The sequence below is a fragment of the Leptosomus discolor genome, chromosome 2 (assembly GCF_034619465.1).
Source record: "Leptosomus discolor isolate bLepDis1 chromosome 2, bLepDis1.hap2, whole genome shotgun sequence".
Lineage (NCBI taxonomy): Eukaryota > Metazoa > Chordata > Aves > Leptosomiformes > Leptosomidae > Leptosomus > Leptosomus discolor.
In genome coordinates, this window is record NC_141392.1 from 59256157 (window position 1) to 59274014 (window position 17858).

The 17858-nt window shown below is 40.7% G+C and overlaps 1 protein-coding gene across 9 annotated transcripts in view; it reads left to right on the forward strand.

Moving 5' to 3' along the window:
- The window catches only part of ARID1B (AT-rich interaction domain 1B), a 336190-nt gene that overhangs the window by 277188 nt on the left and 41144 nt on the right, over window positions 1-17858 (forward strand). For 8 of the 9 annotated variants that reach the window (XM_086461132.1, XM_086461135.1, XM_086461131.1 and 5 more), the window contains one exon: window positions 13838-13983. In XM_086461132.1, coding sequence (XP_086317258.1) covers window positions 13838-13983 — 146 coding nt within the window. Of the gene's footprint in view, window positions 1-13837; window positions 13990-17858 lie in introns of all 9 variants that reach the window. The other variant, XM_086461129.1, reaches the window with a different exon arrangement.

A 17858-nucleotide genomic window follows, 5' to 3' on the forward strand; every position in this document is an offset into this window, starting at 1 on the left:
AGAAAGGTGTTTTTAAGACCTCTTCATTGAGCTGGCTACACAGGACGTTTAAGCTCAGTCTGGGTAACATTTTACAGCAGGCAATGCTAAATAACTCTCTAATAACCTGTATAGTAATTCCCCTTATTTTCAGGAAGACGGTGTGAAGGAACTGCAAAAAATTGTTTTCCTTTTTATATCTGTCTTGGTCTCAGCACACCCGTTGACTAGTAAGGACTGTATGTTGAAGACCTGATATATCCACTGAACCTCCAAGGAAAGACTTTTCATAACTTAGGCTGGGATTGGCCAAGACCCCAAGGGCTGGTTCTGCTGCTGGAGGTTAGAACCCAGCAGGGGCCTCTGAGGACCAGGTGGCTCCAAAAATAAAGTCTTTCATCACACTGTAGTTCTTACAACAATACATGTATCTATAGTGATAGGTAAGTATTTCTGTGTAACACAGTGAGCCTTCAATAAAAGCAAACAATTGTAAGCAAATGAGATAGCGTTTTTCCTGTTGATGTGAAAACCAGCAAATTTAGCAGCGAATTTTGAGTTCCTCAGTTTGTAGAGGCCCAACTTGAAAATTTTCAGGACTATGTGTTCACTGGCTGTGAGTTTTTGTTTCCTACAGTAAGTGCCCAGTACGCACTTCTGAAAATTACTAGGTTGACACCTGAAGTCAACAGACGATTTTGGAGCTAGGTGCTTGTCATCCATTTTCATCATCTCTTGTGCCACAGTCAGTGTCACGCTGAAGATGTCTTCTTAGCAGTTGAAACTGTAGTATATGTAAAGGTAAAAATGTAATTGAGAAATAGGTGGCTTACATACTGTTAGCTGTGAGGCCTTAGGAAGATGTAGTTCAGTACTAGCCAGCTGTAAAGTACACATCCAACTGGATGCTCAAATGAGCCTCTTGCTGGTGGAACTACCGTTGCCAATACCTGAACTAATTACTATAAAATGAGTTTTGATGTGCCTACATGAGGAGCATTCCTGTCTTTGAAGGCAGCATCTTTGACCTCAGTGTACTGTACCTTAATATGATTCTAAGGATTGCATGTTGCAATTTTGTAAATTAAAGGAATTTTTTTAATAGATTGAATGAATTTAGAATTCAGTGTCATTGATTTTAGAGGAGGCAATTTAGACATAGTTTATTAAACTGAGGAATTGGAATCCAGCTTAGCTATCTGCAACCTCTGGCCATTTTAAATCCTGGTCATTGGGTTGCTAAATTGAGGTGGATATTTACATTATCGTCTGCCGTTCCCCATGCCACCTGAGAAATGGTGTTCAGTCTCTATAGTAACATGTGGTGTTGCATTGCTTTGACATACTTTTAGGTACTATAGAATGTGGTTCTGGTTCTAAACTGCTTAGCAGTTGGTTAGATACTACAGCCTTGTCATGGTGAGGTCAAAAGAATTTGGGTAAGTTTTCGTTCAGTCCTAAAACTGGTCTATGAAAGCTGCACTAATACTAGAGAATTTCCATTGTATAGAGAAACAGTTACAGTTAGTGTAAATGAGTTTACAATGTGCATTCTATATGTCTTCTTTTTAGTCTCTCTGTGTGTATACATGCGCATGTACGCTTGCGCACATACAGGCAGACTAACCTTCCATCAGCATTTCTCTCCTGCTATGTATGTATAATTCATATTCCATGTCGCTGGTGCCAGCAAAGCACTTTTTCCGTATTATTTTCTCCAACAGCAGGGTAATGCAGCACTGCTGATGGACTAGAAGGTACTGGTGAGGAAATACCGTAATGGACATGGTGCATTAAAATGTCAAAAGGAAAAAGAACGAGGCGGAAGTGGTGAATAAATTTTTTAAAAAGAATAATAATATAAATAAAACCCAGAACTCTTTTAGGTGTTTTACATCCTAAAGCCGGTCAATTTCTATGCAGTATTTTCCAGTCTGGCCCTTTTGATCTTGAAACTTGGGTTTAAAATTCTAATTGTGATTTTAAAAGCTGTGGTTACGTAGCAGGAAGACTTGAAGTGCTACAGTAAAACTTACCATCTTTAATCCCTGGAGAGAGTATATATTTTCCATTGTTTTCGCTTTTTCCCTTAAGCTTGGAGGTGCTGTTCTTCTCTGCTGGGAAGTGCAGAGGAGTGCAGGAAGGTTAAGTACTCATTCAAGTTTCTTTGCTTATTCAAACCAGGCTACTTCTAGATGAAAGGCTGCCCACTGTGAAATCCCCAAAGTAAACTAGGCTAAGATAGGACTGGTAGCCGTAATTGGAGCCAGTGCTGGGGTATGTTATCTGTTGCCTTTGAAATAAGCCCCTAACAGAAAGGCTCTTTCTGCCGGGTCTTTTATTTAACATTCAGCCACAGGGAAGGAGTTACTCCTGTTCAAATTCAGGCCATTCACAGTTCTCTAGTCTCAAGGTGTCTGGTCATTTCCCCTCTGCCCCGCTCCTCCAAACACTCCCAAACCTCGGGTTTCCTTTACGGATCCTGATGGATCACCCTGAAATGAGCCCTGCTTTGGTTTCTCTTTAGTGGTGTTTGAATATCCAGGCAGTACATTTCAGTCCGAGAAACTACATTTGGCTTCCAAAATTGAAAAGAGTTCACGTATAGTTTCAGCTGGCTGACGTGGTATTGCTTCTTGGCCTAGATGACTGTATAGTGTTTCTGTGAACGCCAAATAGCTGCTGTGCTTGCTCCACCTGAGGCTGGCAGTGTTTCAATAACGGGTGTAATATTTTGTCGCTACGCCAAGTTTCTATGTGATCTGAGGGGTTAAAGTCCAAATATTAATTCTTACTGTAACCGTAATTTCTAAGGGAGCTATTAACCAGTATTGATACACTTTTCTTTGAAAGGACCCGTGCTTCTTCCCTCTTTTTGAGAAATTGTCAAAGCTGATTTTTTTTTTCGTTCTTTCCTTAAAAGAGCACTTCCTTTCCTCATGTTTTGCTTTTCAAAGCAGAACCACATACAGCTTTTTTCTACAATGTATTAGGAGGGGTGAAGTGCGACTTAGCTTATATGTATTTATTATAATAAAGGGAGAGCTGGAAATCACACTTTTGTGATTATATTTTTTTTTAATGGAGATGCATTTTGTAGATCAGCTCAAAATTGCTGATAAAATTGTGTAAGGATTGGAAGAAACTTTACCTGCTGAGCTAACCAAAACCATTTCTTGTGGGAGACTGAGAAATACATTTTTATCTGGAATTTTGTTTTACTAAAAGGTAAATCCATCATTTTGGAGCCCTCAATGTCACCACGCTGCAGAGCTCGTGCAGGCAACTAGTGATTTGGGGAGGCTTTTTTTTTTTTTTTTTTTTTTGGTTACTCATCAATCAAGTAGACTGCTGTGTGCTGTTCATGCCATTAGAGATTAACCACAGACCTCAAGAGTCCTACTCCTTCCCTCCTTTGGAGAGTAACCATTCTTAAATTGTGAAAGCAGGAGTATGTAGAGAAGGGTGATTTTCAAAGTAATGAATGAGAATTTTCGTTCGTCTTGGAGACACTTCTGATTCGATTATTATTGTGTCAGGATTATTTTTGGCTTGATTTGGTTACTTAGGAGAGCTGTTGCCATCTATAGAAGTGCTAATTATTTTGAAACAAAATTGCAGTGTAGGACTGTGTAGTTTGTTAACATTCTGCCTCAAAGTTAGATGTTACGTAGAAATTCTGTACCTCAAAAGGTGGCCTTTAGGGCATTAAGAATGCAGTACTTCATTAATTGTTACTGTATGAAAGTAAAGCATAAGGGAGGACTTGAGATTGAGTACACTTTCTTGGGTAGCAAGAAATGTTTCAGTTGAGGAAACTGGATTTTTCACACTGTCTTGTTGCCAGAAGATCTACTAGTTTAAATCGCAGCACTAGTCAGAAAAAACAAACAAACAAAAAAAACCAAACAGCAGAATAGCCATCTGTTTAATGGGACTTAGGAAGAAGGCTAATTCTGTGACTGCTTGGTGCGATTTGGCACATACGTTGTGCAAGTACAAGACTGTGATTGAACAGCCTAAGATTTTTATGACAGAAAGGGAGAGACATCAAAAACGGTAGGAGGTTTTCAGGTTTTAGAGCAGTTTTAAGGCTTTAGGTTGTTTTGCAATGGTGATAATTGAGAGAAAATTAAACAGTTTTATTTTTAGCAATGCTACCTGGGGAAATATGAGTGGAAAGAGCCCTTCACTTTATTGATGGAGTTCAGACGGGAGCATCGGTTCCAACTGGACATATAAGTAACATTGTAAGAATCATATTAAATAGTAACATAACAGCAATAAGATTTTTTTAAGTGATGCCAGCAGTCTAACACATTAAATACCTGTTGCAGTTGTCACAGTAGGTTTCAGGCATCATCTGAGCCAAAGATGAAGAAAAGAGCCAGCTGAAACCACGCTGACATATGCACCACATTGCTTTTGTGAAACTGTCTGGAGTGCCAAAGTGCTGAGACTGATCATAATAGTGGTAGTAATAATATTGATAAACATATAACAGCTCCAGGCTATTGGGCAAAGATAGGTAAGTGAAAATGTGTCTGTTGGGAAATCCCTTTGGAGAACTTCCTCGCCGTGCTGCTGCACATGCACAGTTGCATTCAGTGTGCTGTCAGCCAGATGACATTTTACTATGCAAAGATACTCTGAAGAGCTGGCATGAAATGATCAGGATTTTATTAGATTTTCAGTTGGTTGCCAGCACAGTGAGCTCCGTGGGGCTGCAGTGGTACTCAAAAACGATGCAGGGATGTGACTGAACATGGTAGGAACACAATGAGAGGTGGCAAGAGGTCTGCATCGCCAGGTGGAAGAGGAGGGAGCCCAGGGGTCGAGCCTTTCCCGAGGCAGTGCCCCGCTGGAGGAAATTCAATTAGTGAAACACACCATGTGTCCTTAGCTTCCTGTAGCTTTTTAGCACCACACTTTGGTGACCTCCCTGGCTGTTTGTGTGCTGGGAACAGACTCTTACCCACTTTCAAGTAAGCATTCTGGGAGAGTGTTCATAGGGCCTTCCGACAGCTATTTATAAACACGCACAAAAATAGAAGGTGCATAGTGAGAGAGTCATATGAGTCATTCCCATTTTGATACCAAGTCACACCAAGCTAAATCACCCTTCTTGGCACTCTGGTTCAGATTGACTGCATCATGCCATACAGGGCAAATTTCTTTTTTTGCTACAAACCCAGTTCGTGCACGCTCCTGCTTGCCGGACAGATTACAGCAGCCCTTTCTTACCCATCACACACTCCACTTGGGCTAAGAAATGTATCTCCTCAGTGCTCAGATACTATGTCTGATGGGGACAGCATGCAAGCAGCTGCCATTAGAGCTGCTGTTTAAATCCACATTGTCAGGAAGGTAGGCAGGGGTCACTAAGAGCGGAGCTTCAATGGGATTGCACACCATTTGACTTGGCCTGCTTTTCAGTAGTCCCGTGTTTTCTGCTACACAGCAGAGTTATATTGGAGTTACGCAGTACAGGTTGCACTGAGTACAAAGAGCTTAGTTCGTTCTTATACAAATAAATTCAAATATGGAGGTCTTGCTGCACTTGTAAGAATGCTGCACAACAAAGACATTTCAGGGAATCCCTGTGGGTTTGAAGACTGGTGACAAAATGTTGTGGTCACTGTGAAATTAAGACCAAATAAACTTTAATTAGCACAAAAGGAGCTTTATAAAAACAAAATTAAGTAGCTGCAACCTAAAAAACAAAGAACAAAAAACCCCATAAACCAACCCTAAAGTATTTCACTAAATAGCCTTCATGTTTTTCAATCACACACGCTTATATCATTAGGATCAAATGAAGTTGAGGATTTATTTTTCTGTAGGCTTCTGCTATGTTTTCCTCACTGTATTCAACTACTATATTATTCCTCTGGCCATATTTTAGACCATTATAATCTTGGATCTCTTCCTCAGTTTTTGTTACCTGCAAAATGGGGATAGGGAGATTTATTCTGATCTCAACATGCATTCAGCAGTACAGATGTTGTGTAGTTGTGTTGTTATTAGCATCAATACTCATGAATTACACGTGCCTCTTATGTTGCTCTTGCAGTGTTTGATGTGGTGTGACACTCCTGTGTTTTATTGGGCTTTAAATGACTACCAAGTAGGTAACCTGTCAGGCAGATGTTTTCACTGGAAAAATGGTTAATGCGATGACAATAGCAGGTAAACAAAGTGAACAAACAATAAGTTTTTGTGGCCATTTTTCTGAGGGGCTGAGCAATGAATCAGCCTGGTAGGAATAACTAATTTTTAAGTTTCTTTTATCTCGTTGATTGTTTCTTAGTGAAATCTAAGTAATGCTGATGATGCTAAAGGCACAAGTATTTGCATAATCAGAAGAAAAATAATATATTTAGAAATGCTATTTCTGTTATTCTTCCAAAAAGTATCTGACACAATAATCTTTAGTTCAGGCAGACAAAGATAACAGGCAGTGTGCTCAGTCAGACTGCAGTGGATTACAAGGTGATGTGCATTATCACATAATTATGATGCTAGAAAATTATTCCCCATTTTAGCATTGCCGTTTAGGCTCAGTCGTTGGGAAGAATAGTTTGGTGTTGGTTCTGTGTGCCTGGTGTCAGCAGACACACACACACGCACCCCAGTACAAATCGGGTTTTTATGTTTCCTAGTCTTTTGTCAGTGTCAGTTCGAAAATTTATGTTTCCTAGTATTTTGTCAGTGTCAGTGAGTTTCAGAGCTTCGGCCTTCCCTTTCCACGCATGCATGCACACACAAGTATAAAATTTTCTTTCTCCTTCTAACCTGAAGAATGGAAAGAGTCTTGTGCCAGACCTGACACTTGTCACATCACCAGCTTTCGTGGTTGCTTTTTTAAAACTTTGTTATTGCAAGTGATGAGCATCCCCACTGAACAGAGGAGGAAATGTAAATCCGGGTTAGTACACTTACAGTAGCAGCTAATGAGAGGGGATACTTAGCTTTCAGATACAGTGATGTTAAATTTATTAATTTTGTTTACATGGGAACCGCCTTTAATGCTGTTTTGTAGATGCTCAAGCCAATATTCAGATTTCGTGTCTCTTGGCCTTTGCTAACAGCGCTGATACACCGATGAACTTGCAGTCAGAGCAAAGTAAACAATGTTGGGGTTTATTTTCCCTTGCTGTCTTCCCCCTCCTCCAGTTCTCCCATGTCCCCTGACAACAGAAACGGTTTCAGTTCTCCAAGGAAGCCCATAATGTAGCAAGAAGGAAAATCCGTAACAAAAGAGCATATGTATCTGCATGCACACGTTTATGTGTAAATTCTCCAGGGAGAAAGCATTCACGGGTCTCACTCCTGAATTACTCTCATTATAATAACCCATTTGGTGTCAAAGTATGACGGATTATAAGCGCTTAAGGCTAGTCCCAGCTCAAGACAGATTTAAATAAAGTACTTCTGGTTATTGTGCAGGTCAGTGTGTTTAAATAACAACCCCCCAAATCATACTTTGACATTTAAAAGAGAGAGGAAATATTGTCATGCTGCAGACCTGGCACAGATAAGCACAGGGCAATTTGGTCAGTACACTGTGATTTGTGAGTGCAGCCTAACGCAGTCATTTTCACAGTTTGTAATCAAGTAGCCACCTTAGCAGTGTGTCAGCATTAAAAAAAAAAAATGTTCCTTTTAAAATGTTTACACAAATTACTCCCCTGAGGTGCTGCAGTGCATTCGCTGCAAAACTGATGTAGGTTAAAGATCTGGAACAGAAATGGCAAACTTCCATGAGCTTGTGGGCCTTCTTTATTTTTTCACCAGCCAATTGCTCAGGTGGCCAGGTCACGGTAACAGGATAATTTTTCAGCTCCAGTGCCTAGGGCATGATAACTGGGAGAAATCTCTACGTTACGTGAGTGCTGTGGGAAGTGTGAGGAAGCACGGTGCAGAGGTGCCTAAGTAATAATTGGTGCAAGCTTGTGGCCACCAGGATGTGTGAGGGTGTGACTCAGTGGCAGCTCTTCCCTACCTGGTCTGTGTGCCCCATCCCAGCTCCCATCCTTGCAGCACTGCTCCTTCAGCATCGCCCTGCTGTGCCACGCTGCTGGACTGGGGCTCACCCAGCTCCAGGTGGCCACCTCACAGCCTGGCTCTGCCACACAGCAGTGTCCATGAGCAGAGGACCTGCAGGAAGGCACATCTCTGGCAGCACCCTGCTTCTGCTTTTGAGGCTTCCCTGGGAATTCTGCCCTTCCTTTAGGCAGACCTGGCTAAGAAGCTCCATGTTCATGATGGAGGGACCTTGTAGTGGCTCTCCGTACCTTCCTCCCAGCTCCTTCTCCTGCATGTCTGTTTCATCTCCCTTCTCCAGAGCACCCGTCATTCTCCTTGCCCTAAAAACCTTTGGCACCTAGTGAGGATGCTCCCAGCCCTTGTTCATTCTTCACTTCCATCTACTCTCCCCTCCATTTCCATCTTTTCTGCCCCAAACTCTCCTCACCTCCAGCCCTTCTAGACTCTCCACCTCTGAATCCTTCTTCTGTTCCCTGCACATTTCTGTGCTCAACTCACCCCTGTGCTCAGGCTGCCACAGGGCTCATTACAGAAGCTAAATCGTTTTTTCTGACTGCATGAAGTGCTTTGCTCCAATATTACAGGTTTAGATCAAGAGGAGAGCACAAAGTGTCAGATGCATACCAGAAAATCCACGGAAAGTTGTACAACTTCATCCCTCTGCACACAGCAAAAACCTGAGCTTTGATGTGTTCCCATATGAAAAGTTGTGTCTTCATTTCTTATCCTGCTGAGAAGCATAATCCACTTTTATCATTGTCCATAGCTAAACCACACCTACCTCTGAACTCAGTTTTGTAATTAGTTCAAATTTGTTCAAAGCTGAGGAAGATGACAGTAAAAACCTTCATCAGATGGCAACACCGAGGGAGGTATTAAATCACATACCAACAAGTATTAAACACAAGGGATGCAAAGTGGCTTCTGTGTAGCAGTTGGAGACAACGCACTAACCTACTGATGGTTTCAGGTCCAACTAAAGGAAGGAATCTCAGTATAGGAGACGCTGCTCAGCAGCTGCAATCACTCGTGTGCTCCTTTGTATTGTCAATGCTCTTACAATTTCTTTGTTCTGCTTTTTAACAATGACCAGATCTCGCCTGTCATCTCCTCTCTTTAAATACGTGGACTTCTGCATTAGCTTAGAAGCCACAATTAGATCTGATGCTGCTTGTTTTGCAGAGAAAAGAGATTAAGTGCAGATTAAGCTTTGGGTAGATTGCAAATGCAGGAAAACAAAGGGGCAGAACAGGACCTTCTTAAAAGGGAATGTTTTGAATTTGACCAGTTGTATTTTGGACCTGATAGCACACCAGACTACCAATAGCACAGTGAAGCTGACAGTCTATAGGGTCATTCAGGCTGGAAGGAACCTCAAGAGGTCTCTGGTCCAACCTCTTCCTCAGCAGTCTCAGCTGAGAGCTCAGGGCTTTATCCAGTTGGGTCTTGAAAACCTGCGAGGACAGAGATTGGACAACCTCTCCAGGCCACTAGGTCTAGTGCCTGACTGTTTTCACTGGGAAAAGGATTTCTTTACATCCAGTCTGAACTTCCTATGTTTTAACTCTTGCCCATCCTCCCACCGTGCCCTGCTGTGAAAAGCCCGGCTTCATCTTCTTGCTGACCTCCTTTTAGGTGCTGGGAGGCTGCTGTTAGGTTCCTCTCGAAAGCTGTCTCTGCCGCAGGCTGAGCTAGCTCTCGCCCTTCAGCCCTTCCAGGGTGAGTGCTCGAGCCCTGACCATCTAAGGGGTCCTCTGCTAAACTCAGTCCAGTTTGTCATAATCTTTCCTTTACTGGAGGATCCAAAACTGGACATGATACTCTAGATGTAGTCTAATGAGTGCCGAGTAAGGAGGGGACGATCAGTTCCCTGCATCTCCTGGCTCTGCCCCTGATCACACAGCCCAGGATGTTGTTGGCTCTCTTCGCTGCCAGGGCACTCTGCTGGCTCATGCTCAGCTCCCTGTCTGCCAAGATGCCCAGGGACTTTTCAGCAAAGCTACTTCCCCCAGTCAAGCCCCAGCCGGCACCACTGCAGGGGGCTCGTCCTTCCCAGGTGCAGGACCGTGCACTTGTCCCTGTTGACTTTCATAAGGTTCCTGTCAGCACATTCCTCCAGCCTGTCTGGGTCCCCTGGGTGGCAGACCTTTCCTCGAGCGTAACAACTGGCTCTAGCATTATGCAAATGCTCTGAATTACTAAATTGTCAAAGAGTAAATAAACCACAGAAAGCAAGCAGATTCCCCCCCTTCCCATTTTTAATCTCTTCCGTTTGCTGAATACTTGGAGATCTACTTGTAGCTGTAGAGGAGAAAAAAGAAATATGTAGTATAAGTATAATATTTAAATTGGTAGCATTATCCTAAATTTGTGTTGGTCCAGCTGGTTTTTCTTCTAAATGGGGAAGAATATGTGATCTGGGATCACAGTTTGGAGGAGCTAGAACTGGAGACTACCTGACAGGTCATCTAGTTCATATGTAATGCAGGATTTCTCTGACCAGTCTGTTTTCTAATGTGTTGTCTGTGTGCAGAAGTGTCAAGTATTGGGGTTTCCTTCATTCCCTTGGAGGGTAGCTGCATCTCTCCATAAAGACTTTTTTTATTATACTCAACGTAAGTGTTTCTTTTCTTAATTTCTTCCTATTATTCCTAAACGTCACTTGCATCATCCCTAAGCAACCCAGCCATTGGTTTTTATGTGGTAAATATTGTAAAACTGTACACTTAACTGGGTTTGTTCTGCTATAGAATTCATAGCCAGTCAGTTGAATTTTTGCCATTAGATGTCACTACATGTACAGCAGACTGTTTTTAAAAGACTTGATTTTTATTTAGCCTCCCAGAAAAATGGAGGAGGGAATTGGGAGATGTAGGAGAGAGTCTGGTAGTATGCTTTGAGATGACTACTTCTTAAATAGTGTGTTGGATATGCCTTTACTAAAAGCAGCACAGAAGGAAACATAAGATTTTTGACTTAACTCCAACAACCAACAGATGATGCTGTGACCTTAAGCATATATAAATATGTTTAGCAGCTGCTGTGTAACATATTTATAAGTGTTTAGTGACCTGGAGGTTAATCAAAATGAGTTGGGTGATCTCAGCTCAGTTCTTAATGGACTCCACTTCATATTATAGCACTGATGCAGCACAATTTGTCACAGTCGGCAGTCTTTACTCAAAGGAGGCCCACTGTGGAGTGAAAATTAAAGGCTGAAGTAATACCTGATTATTTCTCCCTAAAGAAACTTTCCATTCCAAGCCATCATAGAGTAGAATAATATGTGGAGGAGCTCTGTACTGCGTACTGCACCCAATCTCGGGATAAAATAACGTTTACTCTTACAGGATGTCGCCTTTCAGTGTTACTGAATTAGCTCACGCATGCTGCGGTCAGTGCTTTCATAGGGGACCGGGGAACGAAAAGTTCTGCCAGGGATGGTGCTGAGTCTTTTCACTTGCTGGGCTCTTTCCAGAGATGGAGGGCAGTGTCTGTTCCAAGGGCAGCATTACATGGGAGGATGAAAGGGAAAGGTATTGCCTTGCCAGATGAAATTTCGGAATTAGGTTCTGCCATTTAGGTCTTTCTGGGTACAGAAGCAATTTTTTTTAGACTTGTTTTCTTGCTGTCCTGGCCAAAGCCAATGTATTCCTTTTATTTAATTTCCACTCCCCATCTGAACTGGAAGTAGTTTCCTATTTTTTGATTTAAAGCTGTTGTACAGCAGTATGCTTTCATGAGCTGCAATTGAGATTGATGTGTATAGTGGGTAACATGAAGTAGTTTGTACCTCAATTTGAGACAGTGAACAACCCCACAGCTTGGAAGGTACACATGCTGTAGGAAGTAATAGTATTGAAATATTAGTAGGTAAGGACCAATTTCAGCTTACCTGCAAGGTGCATATCTCCTGGGTATTTTTAAAGCAAAAGAAGGACATTGGAGAGATAGATACCTGTAGAGACTTTTGTCTTTTCCACAATGTCAGCCTTACTCCGTAGAAGAACCTTTCAAAATCTGTTGCTTCTTTTTTAAAGTGTAAAAACGCACTTGCACACTTTCTTCAACTTCACTAGTAAGTTTACCCAGTAACGGAAAGGATCTCACTTACCCAGCTTAGAAATTTTCAGTTAACTGCATTTGTTGGAATATAGGAATTTGAGCTAAAAAGGGGGGGGATGAGGGTGTTTAAGATACAGTATTTACATAAGAAAAGCTTGACTGTGTGACTGAAATCTTTTTAAGTTGTTGCCAAATGGTCCTGCTCTTCTCTTTTCCCTTTGTAATTTTCCCTTGGAGCATTGCACCACTGTGCATTTTAAGTCTTTTTCCCTCCACTACTGATTGCAAACTTCATCAGGGAAATGACATTGTATGGCAGTTGTCTCCTTCATATCAAAAGAAAGCCTTTGCCTCTGCAAGAGTGAAGAAAAGTTTGTCTTCAGAGAGCAAAGGACAAAACTGACTTGGAAAAAGATGCTTTATTTAGATAACACGTTCTCTATTCCTTTGAAGAAATTCGCAATGTGTCACAAAAAATTAGGCCAAATAGTGCTTTAATGGTCCTCCTCCTGTACCTCATAAAAAAAAAAATCTGTTTCTACCGAGTTAAGAATCTGCCATGAGTTTAGAGAAGACAAGAAGCCATTGAAGTTATTCAGGGCTGTTGGTTTGGGGATTGTCTGTTTTGTGTCAATACTGTATAATAATGAAAAGTCCTTGCTAGCAGGATGTGCAGGTTTCCCTACCTATAGGATGAAATTAAATGCTTTGTTTTTCGTGAGGAGGAGGTTGGACCAGAGACCTCTGGAGGTCCAAAGGTACCAAAGATAAGTCTATATCCATATGCATATCGTAATACGTGCAGTCTTCAACTATACCAAGAAAAGGTAGATAACTGCATTATGGATTAAAAGAATAAAAGGTTATTTTTGAAGTTGGATTGTGCATTACATCTGGTTATTCTGCTTACTTGGATTGGGTTATTTTCTTCCGTGTGCCTCAGTTTATGTATAGAATTCGATAAATCAAATACGAAATGTTCTTAGATACTTCTTACAACCGAAGAGCAGATGAGGTTTAGCCTTCAAAAATACTTGGTCTGAAGATCTTCACATCTGAAGATGTGGAGAATTAGGTAAGGGCTTCATTCAGGGCAGTTTTTCAGACGAACTTCAGTCTCAGTTATGAGAGCATTACACAGATATGTGATTAATTTTCAAAACTAAAGTACTTCTGCTAACGTTTCTTGTTTCAACAAAGTGTGGTATGTACGTGGTTTTTTGAAAGACTGGACATAGATGGCCTGTACAAAAGATGAACATTGTATTTGAAGCGATAACATCAGATACAGAAATCTGAAACAGAGTCTATGGTACCCATTTTTCTTCTGGTCATTTCACTGGTTTTGGAGCTATGGCAGGTAAGGATTTCTGTTACGTGATGAAAATTTCAATACGCTAGAATTTTTTTATGCCAACACTAGGTTCTAACTTTGACTCCTGATCATGTTGTTGTCTACTCATAGGATAAATAAATAAGTTGTATTTTTCTGCTGATTGGTTGTGACATATAAAGACGTTGTATACATCTCTTGAAGTTTGTGTTCAGTCCAATTCTGTCTCAGATATACGATAACTAATTCAAGACTAATTTTAAGCTCCCCATGTAGGTAAAATGAACTAACTGCGTGCCTTCTCCTTAGCTATTTGCAAACAATAGGAGATGTACTCTTGTGACAAACCACAGCATCTTCAGCAATGAGGTACGTAATGAGACATCGTTTGTGTGCTCTTTCTTCTTGTAGGCAAGGCAATTTTCCTGCGATGAATCAGAGCGGTATTATGTCATCCAGCTCCCCCTACACTCAGCCGATGAACAACAGCTCTGGCTTGATGAACCCACAGGCTCCTCCTTACAGCATGGCACCTAACATGGTGAACAGTTCAACAGGTAATGGTGGGTAACCTTTCAGCAGTGGCTTTCCTCCGTAAATCTGCTTAGTGGTACCAGCCCTGGGCTGGTGGCAGAGGGATAGCCTTCTTCATTCAGTTCACCCCTGTTGGGTAGTTTGGAGTGAAGCGAAATGAGGCTAAGGTATTCACAGGTTTTGTACAGTAACTCATATGTTTTCGCTGAGCCCTTTTGCACAGCATGTAGATGAGTACAATGTTTTGAACAGTTCCAGCAACGCTCAGACCCAGTTTGACGTGGGTGTTGACTAGCAAGTGTATGTATATTTGTGTGTATGTACTGCAAGAGAGGGAAGGAGAAAAACTCGTCTTTTAAGAGGCTGCTGTTGCTTTTCAATATCTTACTTCCTAAGATTGCAATTTCAGATATTTAATGTGGTACTGGTTTAAAAAAAGAGATGTGCACCTGCTCTGACTTGAAGATGCTGTAAGTTGAGCACTTAAAATAATTACTCTGTTCTGAAAACATAGGCCATATTTACTGTTTCCGAAATTCATATAACCATATATAGAGTTTCTTCATTTACTTATTTAAATATCAGTATATGAAATTTAATCATAGCTTCCTTTTGGGAAAAAAAAAAAAAAAAAAAGGCATATTCAATGTAGCTGCTGGATTTGTCCTTCATATCATGACTTGTGAATTTAGAATTATTTGCAGTTTTGTGTGTGAGTGTGACAACAGGTGAATGTGATTCTGTGCAAATGTGCTTTATAGTCCATATTCAGCTTGAATTCCTGACAGTTATCCATCAAGATAATACTTCAGTAAAGATCAGTTCTTTGATTGGGGTGGGTTTGGATGGAGTTTCAATGAGCCTGAAGTGGATTCTCCCATATACCTGTTCCAGTCATGGAGTTTCTGTGCACCCTTTGCTGGTTACATTAGCCCTTTTTGAAATGTTGGGGGTTTTGAAGTTTTCCTGAAAGCTGGATAGGTTGTGCTGAGGTGATTTGATGTTGTTTCTTAGTTGGTTTTGGTTTTACTTTTGTTTATTTCTGTAGAGATGCCTTACTACTTAAATTGTGTCTTACCAAGAGCTTGTGTTCGGTATCTTCCTCTCTGCCCTGCTTAGCCTGTTTCGTTCCTTCATCCTTTGCCTCCTTCCCTGTCTTTCCTCCCTGTCGATTTTATATGTCTGCTTCCTGGGCAGAAAATGGCCACTGTGAGATTCTAGTGTCTAGTATCTTCAGAGAGTTTCTTCATTCTACACAGGAGCTCCTCAGACATTTAACCGTGCCTTATTTTTCAAGAATATTATGTTACAGTTTTGATTAGCAGAAGAAACGGAAAGGAAGCTGTTAATCAGTAAGATTTTTTAAAAAGAAAAGAAAAACCAAAAAAAAGGCTTTACCTAGTGCTAGCTTGGAAGCCATTGGTTAGTTCAGACAGCACACTTCACTGTCTGGATGAAGAGGGAAAAGCTGTTGAAAAGACCATTAGATAATAGCTTGCTTTTCCCCCACCAGAGCTGTCCCAGGTAATATTATGTTTTGTTTGTGTAGTTATGTGTTTTGTCTGGCTTGCTGAAATAAAATTACTTCTGAGCATTGAAACGGTGCTATAAATTCTGTTTTGCTATTAGCAGAAGTAATTTTTCCCCTTTTTCCTTTGGCCCCCAGAGCTGCAAAAATAACCAAGAGCAAACAGATGGCAGAGTGCCCTGCCTAAGAAGATTTATGTATTCCTAAGGAATAACCAGTTTAAAGGAAGATTCACAGAGGTTTTTTTGTTCAGATAATTCAGCCATTCGTTATTTCATACAGTGGAAATCTGTTCAATGCAAGGCCATTTATCCTAGCAGTCTTTTGTATAGGGTAGTCATACTCTTTTTATTGTGTTATGCATTCTGAAATATTGGATTTTTAATAATTTAAACATTTATCAGGGTTTTTTCTGCCAGTGCATTTGTGAGGTTTTCTTTTGTTCCAGTTTTATTAATTCAAAGATTACCCAATGGAAAGTAAGTATGAGATGAACTAGAGGAGTTCAGTGCACCTCTTTTCCTCTGTGTGTGAGCAGACATGCATCTAGATTGCTTTATGCAGCCGGCCTCCAGGAGCACGCAGACTGGTGTTGGTACAGGGTGGGCTGGGAGGGAGAGGCGACAAAAAGAGAAAATTAAGTGTGAGTATACTGCTGGGGGCACATGCAGTGGGAATGCTGCATTTCTCCCTATCCTGACTCATCCTTCTGCTTGGGTCAAAGAAATGAAGGTCTGAGCTTAAGACAAGTGTAAATACAGTGTTTAAAATGATAATGCCTTGAGCTGTAGGAGCACTTCAGGGTCAGCTCTGGCCCTGCATTTGATGAGGTGCATTTGATGAGGTGGAGAACTTGCAGGTGATGCCTACTTACTGGCTTGAAAACAGCATTGTCTGTGACACAAAGACCAGCTCAGCTGTCTGGCTCTTGAGCCTCCCCACCGCCGCCACCACCCCGCTAGTGTAAAGCCACACATTGGTCAGATAAACCAGGGTTCAGTCAATGTGTAGGGCCAAAACCAAATGCAACTGAGCAGTTGCTGATGGAGTGAAGTGTGAGCATTAGTTATCTTGCTCTGAGCCTGAACAACTGTGGTTTCAGTTAGAGGCCAATGAAAAACTAAGGTAAGCAATAGGGAGAAGTTGGTTTCTTGGTTGTCTGGGTTTTGGGGAGTGCAGTTGTTGTTTTGAGGGAGGAAGGTAGGTTTTGGTTACGTGCGTTTTAATCAAATGCGTTTTTAGATTTTACTCTAAAATAGGGGAAGATTGCTGATGCTGATGAAATTGGTTTCATGTGGTTTTGAACCTTCAGTGCAGCTAAGTAGAACACTGGTTTTGCCACACATTTTTAGTAGTATTTATAACTCCTTATTACCAGTTGATTCTTTTTTTTCTTTATTTTTTTTAATTAATGACACAATTGAAAGGAAAGTCTTGTTGCAGTTATGCATCCTAGTACTTCAGCAGTGACTGTGGATCAAACAACAGATTGCCAGCTTCTGCTGATGTAGAGCAGTTTCGGAACACAGAAATTACTAGATCAAAGATGACAGATCCTTCTGACAGAGTATCCCATCTATAACAATAACAAAAGCTTCAAGAAAAAGTGCCAGAATCCCTTCATGTTCATGGAACAAACTGCCATTCAGAAAAATTGTATAACCTCCACTGTCCTTTTGTTATATGAGTTCACATTTCCCATATATATTTTAGATTTTTTTCCCCTGTATTTGAAGTTCAGGCTTTAAAAATATATATAATGAAAGGAAACTTACAAACCCCAACATAAATAAAATAATAATTTCATGCTATGAGCCTTGTTAATTCTAGTGAAAATTATCTTTAAAAAGAAGTAATATGGAGTTTGGATCTCACAGATTTCCGTATTGTGCTTTTATGGAAACTGGCACTCATAATCTCTGCTGCCTCTGGAGGTGAACAAAACAATAAAAAAGCATTAATCTCCTTACTGCCACAAGGATCCTTTCCTAATTTCACTACCTCTGTCCTACTGAAACCTTCCATTTTCTGGGTATTATTCCCAACAAATTTTTATCATAATACTTTACATAAAACATGAAGTTCTAGGAAGTTATTTGTACTAAGGGAATTAAAAGGATGCTCTTAAAAATAACATTAAAAATAGATACAACACCTTTTAATACATATTTTATCTATATTTGACTTTGTTTGGCTGAACCTCTGATAGACAAAGCAATTGTATTTATGAATGTGAAGAAGTCTTAACTGGTTTTCTCTGTCTTGCAGCTTGGTTACATTTTTATGAAAAATGGAAACTTCCATTTATTTTGCTATTTTTTTGCAGTAATGCGTATCTTTGTATGAGCTATTATATATTTCATATTTAAA